Source organism: Perca fluviatilis, chromosome 16 (genome assembly GCF_010015445.1).
Source record: "Perca fluviatilis chromosome 16, GENO_Pfluv_1.0, whole genome shotgun sequence".
NCBI classification, from domain to species: domain Eukaryota; kingdom Metazoa; phylum Chordata; class Actinopteri; order Perciformes; family Percidae; genus Perca; species Perca fluviatilis.
The window spans coordinates 3,584,572-3,601,145 of NC_053127.1; the positions used below are offsets into that span (position 1 = coordinate 3,584,572).

Sequence of the window (16,574 nt, forward strand, 5' to 3'; positions counted from 1 at the left end):
CATCTGCTCAATGAACTGAAGTGTGTACCGGTACAATAGCATTTACAGGGACCCTATGACATTTAGTTTTCAGTGAGAACATTCTGTGGAGACTGATATTGTTTTGAATACTATAGAGATAGCAGGCTGTATTAATGGCAAAGAATAGAGAGCTTCAGATACTGGTTAGTTCTTTTTTTTCCCACTCTTTCACTCTAGCTAGACTGTTGTTTTCCATAGCCAACTAAAATATTCCATTTCCTTTACCTCAAGTAAACGTAGCTAAAGTTAAGCAAGTCATAAAAACAACTCACAATTTCACTGTGTGTCCCTCACTGTGTGTGCAGTAGCAAGTTCAGACCAAAGATTCTGGACGAGTTGAAACCTGCAGCTTCTTGCAATGCAGCGATCTGCAGCGTTCTGAAAGCTGCCAATTTACTAGAGTTGAGCCGGATACTCGGCTGAAACAAGTATCCGGTACGGATAAAGCACTTTTGCCGAGTACGAGTATTATACGAGTAATACGAGTCAATATCTGTGCTCGGATTGAATAAAAATCCTCATTGGGTAGCTGACTGTGTCTGCGTTCTGTGATAGGCTAGTAGTCCCAGAGCCCCTCCCCTACACACATACAGATGTACTGTGTTGCTGTGTGTCCCGCTCTGCTCACTCACAGAACACTGACAAGAGAACAGATCGCTCTAGTAGAGTTCAGGTAAACGTGGGGTTTGTAGTACTTACTTATTAACCAGTAGAGTTCAGGTAAACGTGGGGTTTGTAGTACTTACTTATTAACCAGTAGAGTTCAGGTAAACGTGGGGTTTGTAGTACTTACTTATTAACCAGAGTTCAGGTAAACGTGGGGTTTGTAGTACTTACTTATTAACCAGTAGAGTTCAGGTAAACGTGGGGTTTGTAGTACTTACTTATTAACCAGTAGAGTTCAGGTAAACGTGGGGTTTGTAGTACTTACTTATTAACCAGTAGAGTTCAGGTAAACGTGGGGTTTGTAGTACTTACTTATTAACCAGTAGAGTTCAGGTAAACGTGGGGTTTGTAGTACTTACTTATTAACCAGTAGAGTTCAGGTAAACGTGGGTTTGTAGTACTTACTTATTAACCAGTAGAGTTCAGGTAAACGTGGGGTTTGTAGTACTTACTTATTAACCAGTAGAGTTCAGGTAAACGTGGGGTTTGTAGTACTTACTTATTAACCAGTAGAGTTCAGGTAAACGTGGGGTTTGTAGTACTTACTTATTAACCAGTAGAGTTCAGGTAAACGTGGGGTTTGTAGTACTTACTTATTAACCAGTAGAGTTCAGGTAAACGTGGGGTTTGTAGTACTTACTTATTAACCAGTAGAGTTCTGGTAAACGTGGGTTTGTAGTACTTCCTTATTAACCAGTAGAGTTCAGGTAAACGTGGGGTTTGTAGTACTTCCTTATTAACCAGTAGAGTTCAGGTAAACGTGGGGTTTGTAGTACTTACTTATTAACCAGTAGAGTTCAGGTAAACGTGGGGTTTGTAGTACTTCCTTATTAACCAGTAGAGTTCAGGTAAACGTGGGGTTTGTAGCACTTACTTATTAACCAGTAGAGTTCAGGTAAACGTGGGGTTTGTAGTACTTCCTTATTAACCAGTAGAGTTCAGGTAAAGGTGGGGTTTGTAGTACTTCCTTATTAACCAGTAGAGTTCAGGTAAACGTGGGGTTTGTAGTACTTACTTATTAACCAGTAGAGTTCAGGTAAACGTGGGGTTTGTAGTACTTCCTTATTAACCAGTAGAGTTCAGGTAAACGTGGGTTTGTAGTACTTCCTTATTAACCAGTAGAGTTCAGGTAAACGTGGGGTTTGTAGTACTTACTTATTAACCAGAGTTCAGGTAAACGTGGGGTTTGTAGTACTTCCTTATTAACCAGTAGAGTTCAGGTAAACGTGGGGTTTGTAGTACTTACTTATTAACCAGTAGAGTTCAGATAAACGTGGGGTTTGTAGTACTTCCTTATTAACCAGTAGAGTTTAGGTAAACGTGGGGTTTGTAGTACTTCCTTATTAACCAGTAGAGTTCAGGTAAACGTGGGGTTTGTAGTACTTCCTTATTAACCAGTAGAGTTCATGTAAACGTGGGGTTTGGTAGAACGTGACTCGCGTTGCGTCTCTGCCTGTCGGAGATTTTTTTTCTTTTTTAAACCGTCAGCTGGCTCTAACCAGTTTTTTTTTACTTCACGCACAGTGTCTGACACTTTCTTGCTGTATTTCATAAAAAAATAAAGGTAGTTGTGGTATAAATAATTTTACAAATTAAGCTACACACACACACACACACACACACACACAACACCCCCTCTCTTCTCTCTTTCTCTCTGTCTCTCACACACACACACACACACACACATACCTGGTGTGGAAATAAAAAAATAGAAAAAAGAACCAAAAAAAATAAATAATCACAATGATCATGAAAAAATTAAAAGTTGTATGTTGAGTATGAAAACTCTTTTTCATTACATTTTACTTCATAATTGCAAACGCATGTGTTGTATTCATTGTTGCAGAACTGTATATAGTTCGTTTGTTATCGTGATCAAAACCATTGATCTGAAGCTCAATGCTGATGCTGTCATGTAAATTGTTTTCTAATCAGCAATAAATATAACAATTTCTGATCAACCCATATCAATTGCATGCTTAAAATAACATACTGGTCAAATTCCCGCCCATTTCAAGACAACCCCACCCACTTCCGGGTTAGGCCCCGCCCAGTCCGAGTACAGATACAGATACAGATCATTCATATGGTGAACAGATACAGATATAGATAATGCTGTACTCGCTCATCCCTACAATTTACACCAATGAGACCAGACTTACTTCATACTTTATACTTGTTTTAATTATTAATCCCCAGTGGGGAAATTACACACAGGCCTGAAATACACACATGCTCAGGTCCTATTCTTGCACAAATGGAGAAATGTTAGAGTGAGTGGGCTGTGACTGCTGGACCGGCCCCTGAGAGTTTGGGGGGTTGGGGGGTACGGTGCCTTGCTCAAGGGTACCTTGGTGACACCTTGGCAGTGCCCAGGAGGTGAGCTGGCATCTCTCCAGCTACCAGTCCACACTCCGTACTTTGGTCCGTACGGGGACTTGAACCAGCGAAAAACAACGTTTTATTTCTCAGATTCACTGCTTTTGGTTAATGTCGATTGATGCTCTCTTTCTTCAGTCACTTTCTATGTCACTCGTCCACATAATGCCACCGTGCACGTGGGGCGCTCGTTGGCCTCCCTCTAAAATTCTGCCTTTTCCACCAGTTGACAGTAAATCAGACACACTACACCATGACACAAACAGATGAATGGTGAAGGAAGATTGATTCAACGTAGTGAGTGATGAATCTAATCATTATTTTTCTTATTATTATTGGGGGGGTGGGCGCTTAGGAACCTTTTAGGGTAGCTTCACCCCCCCTAAAATAAGCCTAATGATGTCCCTGCCTCAGACAGATACAGTAACAGTGAACCTATTTAAAGAAAGTACTCAGCCTAGATTCAAGCAGACTAGCAGTAAGAAACCTCCACAAGTCCAATGCACACTGCGTGTTTATTAAATCTGTATTTTGAACAATCAAAAGAAAAGAATACATTAAAAAATATATGAATGAATAACAAAAACACACCAAAAAAATCCCCCCAGACCTTATCACATCTAAATCCAACCCAGTCTCACGCCAGTTCATGAAATGGTCACATTATTTTTATTTATTGATTCGTGTACAGGTCACGATTTTCTCGTTTATTTTGTGTACAGGTCACGATTTTCGAACGTGACCATTTCACGAACTGCCATGACACTGGTCTGCTCACACAGGACGCGATCCCAGCTCTCTTCACAGGTGAAAGTCCTGTGTTGGTTGACCCATCCACCACCCCGACCAACCTCCCTTCGCGGATTTTTGGCTTATTAATACTAGGGGGGTAGGAGGAGTGTAGGAACAAAAACTGACCGGTAGATCGAGAGCTTTGCCTTCTGGCTCAGCTCTCTTTTCGTCACAGTCAAACAAAATAAATCAAACAGACCATTTTACAGAAGTACTACTCCAGTTTACATCGTACTTTATCTAGCTATTAAGATAAGGAAGAACACACAAAAACTAAAATCAAGCAGCATTAACATCAGCGTGATGTTCACTCTCCTTCCTCACTTCTGTACTTTTCAAAAATAAATCTTTAGTACCTTTTCTAAAATTGCAACATATTTACACTTTGTTTAATCGATTCGTTCAGACTAATCCATAAAACCACCCCACGAATCAAAATACATATTGAGCCCCTCTCTATGTGGAAATACATGTAACCAAATGTAAAGAATCAACTACACATTATCTGTTGTCTTATGTGTGTCAGGACTTCCAAGTCTATGTAATATTTATTGACTCAGTGCAGAGAGGAAATGTTGGCTGTAAAAAGCAACAAGTGATAGAAAACTCTGCTCATTTCTCTGTGACGGAGCAGTTTTAGTGAGGAAAGTAGAAAGGACAGAGACTGACTGACTCTAAACATCAACACTGTACTTGTTGGTGTTTCAGGAGGAAAAGTGCCTTAGTTATACTCTCATATCAGTTTAACTTTTTCTCCGTCAGCCTTGTATGAAACCCTGGAATGAAGACGGGAAGAAAATACTTTGTTCATGTTAGTTTATTCATCACGTAAAGCTTCAGTTTGTTCACACATCCCATCAGTAAAGTCTGTTCAAAGACTCTTGTTCAATGATTTCATGAACACATTATCTTCATCCACACAGAACCAGAATCTCAGCTATGTAAAAGAGAAGAATGAGTTATTGATTATGATTATGATAACAACATTTGGTCCCCCAAACAAATACATGTTAATCTAGATTTCTTGACAAATATCCACAAAGAGAACAAAGTGTGCAGGATAAAGGAGGTCTGTTGCTTTCTCTCTTCAGAGCCATGCAGTGGAAGAGAAACTAAATACACTTTTAATTTGATTTGATTGCTGTGTCACGCCAAACATTTGGCCCGTCCCACATGGGATTACAAGACACCACTATTTAACAGACATCTTCCTGTCCAGAAGATACATAATGTGGAGAAATACTTGAATAACAAACAACAGCTAATATCTACAGATCATCTCGCTAAAGAGCTTCTTTTATTTTTTGTGGGTCAAAATTTGTCATTTTTCCTGGCCTTTTTTTTCCTGATGTTTTTCGCTGAGTTTCTGAAGCTTTTTCCGAAATTCTTTACACTTTTTTCAACGTTGTTTTATCTTTTTTTTTTTTTTATTCAAATGCTATAAAATTTAATAAAACACCCAAATTCAATGAAAGTAGTGAACTGATCAGTTATTTTACTATTAAAGAGTAATGGTTGTATGGAACCGTCCATGTTATTTTCTTTGACAATTTGGTTGAAAGAAACCCAAATTTCTGATATAGAAACTTTTTGAAAATGGGTCAAATGTGACCCGAAGACAACAGGAGTGTTAACATATAGGCCTGTTTCAACAATCAAAGGTAAAATAACAGATCTCATCTGAGCACATTGAGAGCTTCTCCCCGAATGGTTTTCATCAACAAACAAAAATATCTCATCAATTCTAAAACGTCAATACAAGCTAAAAAAAAAGTCAAACTAATTTACAAAAACGTTTAGAAAAGCAAATAAATGTTGAAGAAAGTGACAAAAAATTGTTCATGAAAGCAAAAAGAACAGAAAAAAGCAAAAATAACTTTAAACACAGGAAAAACATCGAAAAAATAGAATGACACAACAATCATCTCTCAGCAACAAACATGGCTAAATAAGTCAAAGAGTTAAAACACAGAATTTAACCCTTAAATGACTTCTGTCTATTTCAGTTTACACAACTCAGCACAGGCTCCAGAAGAACAACGAAACACCCTTACTCCAGCATAGAGGAGCTGAGTGAATGTGGTCTGGACTCTGTGGAGGAGAGTCATGGTTTCAGAGACGCTGTAGAAGGACAGAATACCTGCACTGTGATCCAGGTACACTCCTACTCTGGAGGACTTAGGACCTGAGACGGGTGTTCGGACATTGTTGTAACAAAATGTATATTTGTTGTTGTCCCAATCTAATGCCCAAGATTTGTCATTTCGTCCAAATCTACATTTATCCGACACCCCTTCTCTGCTGATATTTTTGTATGCGACTGCTACAGAAACTCCTCTCCCTCTCTTCTCCACCTCCCAGTAACAACATCCAGTCAGACCCTCTCTACTCAGGACCTGACACCAGCCAGTGAATCTGTCTGGGTGACTAGAATAAGACTGTTGTTCTCCCATGAATGTTGCTTTCCTGTTCCCCTCAGATAATAACAGCTGTGTGTTTACTGTGTTTGGATCCAGTGTGATTTCCCATGAATATTTTAAGAATCCAGCTCTGGTCTTGGGCTCTGGTTGTGGCAGTAAAACGTCCACTTCAGTCCCTGTCAGTGAGACATTTGTCCTCTTCTCTCTCAGGACGTCCTGTAGTATATCTCTAACTTCTGACACGGCTGCTGTCACGTCCTCAAAGCAGCTCAGAGGATGGATATGGATGCTGGATGTTGATTGGCTGAGTGGTGACAGTGAGGGGTAGTTGTGTAGAAACTGGGTGTGATCCTCTGTGTGTGAGAGCTTCTTCAGCACAACGTCTTTCCTCTTCAGCTCAGTGATCTCCTGCTCCAGTTTCTCCTGAAGCTCTCTGACTCGACTCGCTTCACTTTTCTGCTGGGATCTGACCTGCTGCTTCACATCAGAGATTCTTTTCTCCAGGAGACGGATCAGCTCAGTGAAGATCTTCTCGCTGTCCTCCACTGCTTTATCAGCAGAGAGATTGATGGCCTCCGCCTGCTGTTGAAGCAGCTTCACATCTTTCTCTCTGTCCTGGATTCTCCGCTGGATGTTTTGTCGACTCCCTTCAAGCTTTTTCTGCCTCTCAGTCCTTTCTGCTGCAGCTGAGACTGTGTCGTGGCCTTTATGTTCCTCCATTAAACAGAGATAACAAATCAGCTGCTGATCAGTACGACAGAAAATCTTCATCACCTCATCATGTTGAGAGCAGACGTTCTCCTGGAGCTTCTTGGACGGCTCCACCAGCTTGTGTTTCTTTAATGGAGCTGATTCATAATGACGTTGAAGATGTTGCTCACAGAAAGAAGCCAGACATTGCAAACAGGACTTGTGTGCTTTCAGTTTTCTCCCAGTGCAGACATCACAGGCCACATCTTCAGCTCCAGCATAGCAGTGATCAGCAGGAGCAGCTGGGAGTCCAGTCTTCTTCAGCTCCTCCACTAAATCTGCTAACAAGTTGTTTTTCAGCAGGACAGGCCTCGGTGTGAACGTCTTCCTGCACTGAGGGCAGCTGTAGCTGTACTTACGATCCTCTTTATCCCAGTGGCTTTTAATACAGTTCATGCAGTAGTTGTGTCCACAGGGAGTAGTCACCGGATCCTTCAGTAGATCCAGACAGATGGAACAAGAGAAGGTTTCCCGGTCCAGCTGAACTCCTTTCTGGGCCATTTCACCTCTCGCTCAGTGACAACGACTGTCTGAGTCTCTCTTCCTGAGAAGTGAAACTATATAGTTTAAGCTCTGATCTAAAATTAGCATGCATTTGGGAGGAGTTATCAAGTTTTGCTTCATTCCTGAATGAGGAGCAGTTCGAGAGAGATACTGGGTGTGTTGCCATGCCCATGCTACCATTAGTATGCCAGAAAAAATGTTTTAAGTAAAAATTGTCTGCAGACTGTACTGCGGGCAACAGTACGTAATGAGCAGCTGCAGTTTGTACTAAAGTTAAAAAGAAAAAGTATGCGATAAGGCAGCAACACTTTTCACTTGATTTCAGCTTTTAGGAGGTAAACTCTTCTTAGAATCAGAGGCTTTGGAGACGGATCCCCAGTTTACTAAATGACTGAGTTGTCCTGTTATTAAGTTTATATTGTTTACAAAAATCCAAAAACAGAAAATGGAAGAAATATGAATGTATCACAGCTTTTTGTTAGTAAATAGCAAATTTGCAAAGTAACTACAATCTGTGAATAATATAGAATAGATTTAGCACCACATTAAAGGTGCAGTAGGTAAGCCTTATAAAACTAACTTTCTGTCCTATTTGCTGAAACTGACACTATGTTCCAGTAGAACTACATGAAGCAGGTAATTAAAAATAAAATAAAAATCTTGCTCCTCTGGCACCATATACAGTAAAAAATCCAAGGAGTCAGGAACTCAGTAATTTAGGAATACAGGAACACAGGGAAAAAGACTTGAAGGCTGCACACAAGGAAAATAGACAATCTCACACCGGAGTAAAGGAAAGACTGAATACACAAGACAATGAGACACAGGTGCAACACATAGGGGCGGGGACAGGTAATCACACAGGTGAGAAAATAGATGACAGGAAGTAAAACCATACATAACATGGGAGAGCAGTGAAACTACTAAATAAAACAGGAAAAAACTACAACAGAAAACCAACAAACATGACACATTTTGTCTCTATTCTAATTTTTTCCCCATTTTGGAAATCCAATGGGGTCAACCAATGCAGTTTCGAACCCTTTTGTGCAATGATTTCTATCATAATAATAATAATCCATCACCGCTTTGATTTCAGTCTGAGCTTTATTGTTCCTTAACAAAAACAACCGATGATTCCATTGTCAAAAAAAAAAAAAAAAGAAGAAAAAAACAAATGTCGGAAAAAAGCCCCCAGAACTTCAGAAAAAGTGCCAAAAACGTTGGTAAAAAATAAAAATAAACTCAGAATGCAACAACAACAAATGCAACAATTTTCTTTTGAAAAAAGCGACAAAAATGTCTGAAAAAGCAACGAATGAATTGAAAATTGTGAATATTAAAATTGTCCAAAAAAAAGCAACAACATTGTTTATCATAATAATAATCCATCACCGCTTTGATTTCAGTCTGAGCTTTATTGTTCCTTAACAAAAACAACGACGGATTCATTTTCTACTTCAACAATTGATTGACTTGTTGACTGTGATCTGCAGAAGATTTCAAGTAACTGTGAACGTGTCATTATGGAAATAAACTGTTAAACACAGCAGTGAAAGAAGTTAAGGAGACACTAGTCTATATCCAACACGTTCCACTTCCAGGATGGCTCCAGTGGCACCGGAAATTCCACCAGATGTCAATAATTTCGGCCGGATGTCCGTGACCTTCCTCTTTCTTTGAGTTGTAATTTTAAACTCCAGTGGATTTTTGAGGACTATGGTTAATTGCTCCTCAAATCCCCTCTTAAGTTGTAACCTCTCCCCCTTCTCTATGTGGAAATACATGTAACCAAATGTAAAGAATCAACTACACATTATCTATTGTCTTATGTGTGTCAGGACTTCTAAATCTGTGTAATATTTATTGACTCAGTGCAGAGAGGAAATGTTGGCTGTAAAAAGCAACAAGCGATAGAAAACTCTGCTCATTTCACTGTGACAGAGCAGTTTTAATGAGGAAAGTTAAAAAGGACAGAGACTGACGACCCTAAACATCAACCCTGTACTTTGTGGTTTTTCTGGAGGAAAAGTACCTAACTTATACTCGAAAATACTTTGTTCATGTCAGTTTATTCATCATGTAAAGCTTCAGTTTGTTCACACATCCCATCAGTAAAGTCTGTTCAAAGACTCTTGTTCAATGATTTCATGAACAGATTCACTTCATCCACACAATCACGTTGTTTGAACCAGAATCTCGGCTACGTAAAAGAGAAGAATAAGTTATTGATTATGATTATGATAACAACATTTGGTCCGCCAAACAAATAAATGTAAATCTACATTTCTTTACAAATGTTCCACTTCCAGGAACATTTGACTCAGTGCAGAGGAAATGTTGGCTGTAAAAAGCAACAAGTGATAGAAAACTCTGCTCATTTCTCTGTGACCGAGCAGTTTGAGTGAGGAAAGTTAAAAAGGACAGAGACTGACTGACTCTAAACATCAACACTGTACTTTGTGGTGTTTCAGGAGGAAAAGTGCCTCAGTTATACTCTCATATCAGTTTCACATTTTCTCCGTCAGCTTTGTATGAAACCCTGCAATGAAGACAGGAAGAAAAATACTTTATTCATGTTAGTTTATTCATTTTGTAAAACTTCAGTTTGTTCACACATCCCATCACTAAAGTCTGTTCAAAGGCTGTGTCTCAAACCGCGTATTTGCACACTTCAAACACTTAGTTTTAAGTATATAGTGTAGATAACGCAAAAAGACATTGCACTGAAAGTACCTGGATGACCCCATAAAAACAGTCAAAAAGTTCAGTGTGGTACAATGGACCCTACGCGCATTAAACGAGCGCCATCTTGACTAAAAAGCGGAAGGGAGCCCTTGACTGGCAGCTGATTGGACGAACGTGTCACGTGGGTATGGCTGCTCGAGAATTTCTAACTGAACTGTCATGGCGGTTCGGATGGAATACGATCTTGTATTTTACGAAAATAGTTCACCGAAACGTATTTCTGAAAACATTTTAAGCGAGAAATAGGCCATGCAGTCGCTGAATCTGTCTTCATTTCAGATCGACAAGGGTCAGTTTAAAAGATTTTCGTCAGATTTTGTGAGGTGGCGAGCCGAGCCGGCTGCTCCTCATGTGCATACAGGAAAGCGGACTGGAAAATCACGTTCACATGTTTTGCATTCATCACGCTCATCCCGCTCGTCATTTCCGGTTGTTTAATAAGTCTTCATTTTGGGACAATACTAACCATCAAAGGTGGGCACTACAGCAGTAAGTGGTCAGTGCACAGTAGCAATGTACTGATGGAAGGATGTGGAATGAGACACAGCCAACGACTCTTGTACAATGGTTTCATGAACAGATTCACTTCATCCACATAGAACCAGAATCTCAGCTATGTAGAAGAAAAGAATGAGAAATTGATTATGATTTTGATAACAACATTTTGGTCCACCAAACAAATAAATATAAATCTAGATTTATTTACAAATGTCCACAAGGAGAACAAAGTGTGTAGGATAAAGGAGGTCTGGTGCTTTCTCTCTTCAGAGCCATGCAGTGGAAGAGAAACTAAATACACTTTTTGTTTGATATGATTTCTGTGTCATGCCAAACATTTGGCCCATGTGGGGAATTCGTAGGTGTACAGATTCAATTATTGGCAAATTATCAAAGATGTTTTATCAATATTAATAAAGTTATGAATATGGGTATTAATAACTTTACCAAATTGGCAAACAATCAAAACGGGGCACCACCCTGAACTCAGGGGCCAATAATCAAACTGTGAAACAGTCTCATTAGGTGGTGTTCCCTTTAAAATACAGATCTTAATTAACTTGGTTAATCTATCTGGTATCTTTTAAGGAACAAAAGAAGGGGTGAATTCGAGCACTGACTGTTCAACCAGAAATTATTACAACAAATACACAAAATAATCACAGACAAAAACTATTTAAAGTATAATAGATAATTTAACTTCAAAATTAACAATGGCCTTTCAATAATTCTTCACTCATCAAAACCTATATACGTTTTTATAACCTACAACCAAAACAAAGCAAGCATATGGTGAGACGCCTCTCTGGGTTTCTGGGCCTGTGATAGTGTGTGTGCATGTGTGTGGAAAAGTGGGGAGGTTACGAGACCACGGGGTTGCTAGGAAAAGCGATCAAGAGGGCGGGGGACACCGCCAGAGCTGTGATTTAGCAGTTAGCTCGTTCAAGCTAAGTGCTAGCCGATTAAAGCTAAAGCTTATTTGTGGCTAGGGGCTAACTGTTAGCTAGTGTGAAGCAAGTGTTGCAGAGAAAAGAACAGACAAAACAGGGGTACACTAATAAGCTACTTCGCTGTGGGCTAGCTATGTAGCGATTCCACGCACGTGTATGCGTGTGTGTCTCTTCTGCAGTTTTGAAAATAGGAGGTGCATGTTTTCCAGGATCCAGAAATGTTCTCCAGAACACCGAAATAATTACACTTTTGTCCGGAAAATGGAAGTTTTTTTGTACAAGTGCTTGCAAACTCCTTGCACAGCGTCAGCTGCGGCAGAAAGACAGGGGAAAAAGTTCGTCGGAAACTTTTTTTGAGGTGTTAGAAACTACAAGCCTGTAGTTCTTAGACTTCTGCATATTAGTAGGTAGTCTTTGTCTCTGAGTGCAGGTTGGCCACATGTATTCTTTTGTTTAAGATCAGTTTAATTCTTACTTTCCTCGGTCCCGACACCTGGTCCACATGGGATTACAAGACACCGCTATTTAACAGACATCTTCCTGTCTCGCAGATACAGTACAGGCCAAAAGTTTGGACACACCTTCTCATTCAATGTTTCTTTATTTTCATGACTAGTTTTTGATTCTCACTGAAGGCATCAAAACTATGAATGAACACATATGGAATTATGTACTTAACAAAAAAGTGTGAAATAACTGAAAACATGTCTTATATTTTAGATTCTTCAAAGTAGCCACCCTTTGCTTTTTTTGATAACTCTGCAAACCCTTGGTGTTCTCTCAATGAGCTTCATGAGGTAGTCACCTGAAATGGTTTTACCTTCACAGGTGTGCTTTGTCAGGGTTAATTAGTGGAATTATTTCCCTTATTAATAAAAAAGCAAAGGGTGGCTACTTTGAGGAATCTAAAATATAAGACATGTTCAGTTATGCCCCTTGTTAAGTACATAATTCCATATGTGTTCATTCATAGTTTTGATTCCTTCAGTGAGAATCTACAATGTAAATAGTCATGAAAATAAAGAAACACATTGAATGAGAAGGTGTGTCCAAACTTTTGGCCTGTACTGTACATAACGTGGAGAAATACATGAATAACAAACAACAGCTAATATCTACAGATCATCTCGGTAAAGAGCTTTTTTAACATATCGTCCTGTTTCAACAATCAAAGGTAAAATAACAGATCTCATCTGAGCACAATGAGAGCTTCTCCCCGAATGTTTTTCTCAACAAACAAAAATCTCATCACTTCTAAAATGTCAACACAAGCAAAACAAAATGTCAAGCTAATTTATAAAAAACGTTTAGAAAAGCAAATAAATGTCGAAGAAAGCGAAACATTTTTTTGCTTGAAGCAAAACGACAAGAAAAAGCAACAAAAACATTGAACAGTACAATCATGAAAAATGTCTAAAACACTGACAAAAAACGTCAAAAAAATAGAATGTCACAACAATCAGCTCTCAGTAACAAACATGGAGACTAAATATGTTGAAGAGTTAAAACACAGAATTTAACCCTTAAATGACTTCTGTCTATTTCAATTTACACAACTCAGCAGACAACTCAGCATAGAATGCAGACCAACCATACAACTGACGTACAGCATATCTCATTTTATACATCTCAGCAGAGTATCCAGAATACCAATAAAACCTTAGTCCAGCATAGACCGGCTGAGTGAATGTGGTCTGGACTCTGTGGAGGAGAGTCATGGTTTCAGAGACGCTGTAGAAGGACAGAATACCTGCACTGTGATCCAGGTACACTCCTACTCTGGAGGACTCAGGACCTGAGACGGGAGTTCGGACATTGTTGTAATAAAATATATAACTGTTGTTGTAACAATCTAACATCCAAGATTTGTCATTTCGTCCAAATCTACATTCATCCGACCCCCCTGCTCTGCTGACATTCTTGTATGCGACTGCTACATTAACTCCTCCTTCCCCTCTCCTCTCCACCTCCCAGTAACAACGTCCAGTCAGACCCTCTCTACTCAGGACCTGCCACCAGCCAGTGAATCTTTCTGGGTGACTAGAATAAGACTGTTGTTGTCTCATTACTGTTGCTTTCCTGTTCCCCTCAGATAATAACAGCTGTGTGTGTGCTGTGTTTGGATCCAGTGTGATTTCACGTGAATATTTTAAGAATCCAGCTCTGGTCTTGGGCTCTGGTTGTAGCAGTAAAACGTCCACTTCAGTCCCTGTCAGTGAGACGTTTGTCCACTTCTCTCTCAGGACGTCCTGTAGTTTATCTCTGACTTCTGACACGGCCGCTGTCACGTCCTCAAAGCAGCTCAGAGGACAGTTATGGATGCTGGATGTTGATTGGCTGAGTGGTGACAGTGAGGGGTAGTTCTGTAGAAACTGGCTGTGATCCTCTGTGTGTGAGAGCTTCTTCAGCTCAGCGTCTTTCCTCTTCAGCTCAGTGATCTCCTGCTCCAGCTTCTCCTGAAGCTCTTTGACTCGACTCACTTCACTTTTCTGCTGGGATCTGACCTGCTGCTTCACATCAGAGCTTCTTTTCTTCAGCAGACGGATCAGCTCAGTGAAGATCTTCTCGCTGTCCTCCACTGCTTTATCAGCAGAGAGATTGATGGCCTGCGCCTGCTGTTGAAGCAGCTTCACATCTTTCTCTCTGTCCTGGATTCTCTGCTGGATGGTCTGTCGACTCCCCTCGAGCTCTCTCTGCCTCTCAGCTCTCTCTGCTGCAGCTGAGACTGTGTCGTGGCCTTTATGTTCCTCCATTAAGCAGAGAGAACAGATAAGCTGCTGATCAGTACGACAGAAAATCTTCATCACCTCATCATGACGAGAGCAGATGTTCTCCTGGAGCTTCTTGGACGGCTCCACCAGCTTGTGTTTCTTTAATGGAGCTGATTCATAATGAGGCTGAAGGTGTTTCTCACAGAAAGCAGCCAGACAGACAAGACAGGACTTGTGTGCTTTGAGTTTTCTCCCCGTGCAGACATCACAGGCCACATCTTCAGCTCCAGCATAGCAGTGATCAGCAGGAGCAGCTTGGAGTCCAGTCTTCTTCAGCTCCTCCACTAAATCTGCTAACAAGTTGTTTTTCAGCAGGTCAGGCCTCGATGTGAATGTCTTCCTGCACTGAGGACAGCTGTAGATGTACTTACAATGCTCTCCATCCCAGTGGCTTTTAATACAGTTCATGCAGTAGTTGTGTCCACAGGGAGTAGTCACCGGATCCTTCAGTAGATCCAGACAGATGGAACAAGAGAAGGTTTCCCGGTCCAGCTGAACTCCTTTCTGCGCCATTTCACCTCTCACTCAGTGACGACGACTGTCTGAGTCTCTCTTCCTGAGATGTGAAACTGTGTGGGAGGAGTTATCAAGTCTTGTTTCATTCCTGGAGGAGGAGCAGTTTGAGAGAGATACTGGGTGTGTTGCAATGCCCATAGTACACACAGACACACACACACACGCACACAGAAACAGACACACACACACACACACACAGACAGACAGATAGATAGATACACACACACACACACACACACACACATACACACACACATTTCAACCATTTATTTATGTCCACATGAAGAAAAATGGTACAGGGACACAAATATTGCAAATGCAGAACAATACATTCGCAAACTCATGGACCAGTGGCACGCAGCAGGTCTTCACAATATTACTTAATAAGCACAATACTCGGTTCTTAAGGGTATAAGTAGCAACAGCTCCGCCATATGTGGCAGCTGCAGACACACACACACACACACACACACACACACACACAAAAAACCAACACACACACACAGGAACTTGTTACTTCATGTTTGCAGAGAGGGAAATATATCACTCTAGATCCTTAACAGACAGAAACATCTTTCACACTAGTAGAAAGAAAACATTTCTTTGAGTTCACTTTGACTATATTTTAAATTTCGTAGTATTTTCAACAGCCCCATGTTGGCAGGTGTGGCATAGACAGCAGCTTTTTAAAAAGGATGTTTCTCCGGTGAGCTGAACATATTTAGGGTAACTCTCTCTAAACCGTTCTGATTTTAAATGAAGAATAAAAGAACTGGAGGTGAATGGTGCTGTGTGGAGCCAGGTGGAAACAAATAAACCCAACGTGAGTCAACAGTGAACAAACAGGTTCATCATGTAATGGGACTCTTTACTTTCGTTTTCTCTGAACAGCAACTCTTTACAGAAATCACTCACACACGCACACGTATACACGAACACACACAGACACGGACACAGACACACACACACACACACACGCACGTACAGACAGACACACACAGACAGACACACACACAGACAGACAAAGAAGAATAAAAGAACTGGAGGTGAATGGTACTGTGTGGAGTGATTCAGTGAAAAGAGGAGGCGTGTTCAGGTGCAAACGTTCCCTAGTGCTATTTCGCAGTTTCAGAAAACAATTCTGCCACAGACCAGGGTGGTATTTCAGGTAGGAGGTTTAACAAACTCTGAGTGTAACCCTGAGGTCTGAGTTGATTTACCCTGAGATGGGAAACTCTGAGTTTTTGGTTTCAGAACAGCTGATATGAGTTGGTTCAATCAACTCAGAGTAGGTTCATGCGCGTGCACGACCACAATAAAAAGGCAGCATGAATGGAGCCATGATACTACGATTCACCATGGTAACAACCACAAACAAACGGGTCGGTGGAAATAGTCATGCACACGTACAGCAAGTTAAAAAAAACCAAACACAGCGGCTGCTGCAAAAGAGAGAGAATTTGCGTGCAGAAAATTTCTGCTAGAGTAAATGCGTATATTCCAATATAGTGTATATCATATTTAATCATAAGTATAGCCTAATATTGCTGGTGAAATGG

General features: G+C 40.4%; 3 protein-coding genes across 4 annotated transcripts in view; 1 reads left to right on the plus strand and 2 right to left on the minus strand.

Moving 5' to 3' along the window:
* LOC120543671 overlaps nt 1–16,574 on the plus strand; it is a 620,163-nt gene that overhangs the window by 96,825 nt on the left and 506,764 nt on the right. The gene's annotated exons all lie outside the window — the stretch shown is intronic.
* On the minus strand, nt 5,740–7,551 carry LOC120543677 (E3 ubiquitin/ISG15 ligase TRIM25-like). Its single transcript, XM_039776834.1, has one exon. The coding sequence runs from the start codon at nt 7,527–7,529 to the stop codon at nt 5,856–5,858; it is 1,674 nt and encodes a 557-aa protein (XP_039632768.1). The 5' UTR covers nt 7,530–7,551; the 3' UTR covers nt 5,740–5,855.
* Nucleotides 13,140–15,161, minus strand: LOC120543676 (tripartite motif-containing protein 16-like). Its single transcript, XM_039776833.1, has one exon. It carries the CDS (start codon nt 15,010–15,012, stop codon nt 13,267–13,269), a length of 1,746 nt encoding a protein of 581 aa, XP_039632767.1. The 5' UTR covers nt 15,013–15,161; the 3' UTR covers nt 13,140–13,266.

Bases quoted from the DNA above. Each gene is read 5' to 3' on its own strand.
- LOC120543676 (XM_039776833.1), bottom strand. From the start codon at position 15,012: ATGGCGCAGAAAGGAGTTCAGCTGGACCGGGAAACCTTCTCTTGTTCC.
- LOC120543677 (XM_039776834.1), bottom strand. From the start codon at position 7,529: ATGGCCCAGAAAGGAGTTCAGCTGGACCGGGAAACCTTCTCTTGTTCC.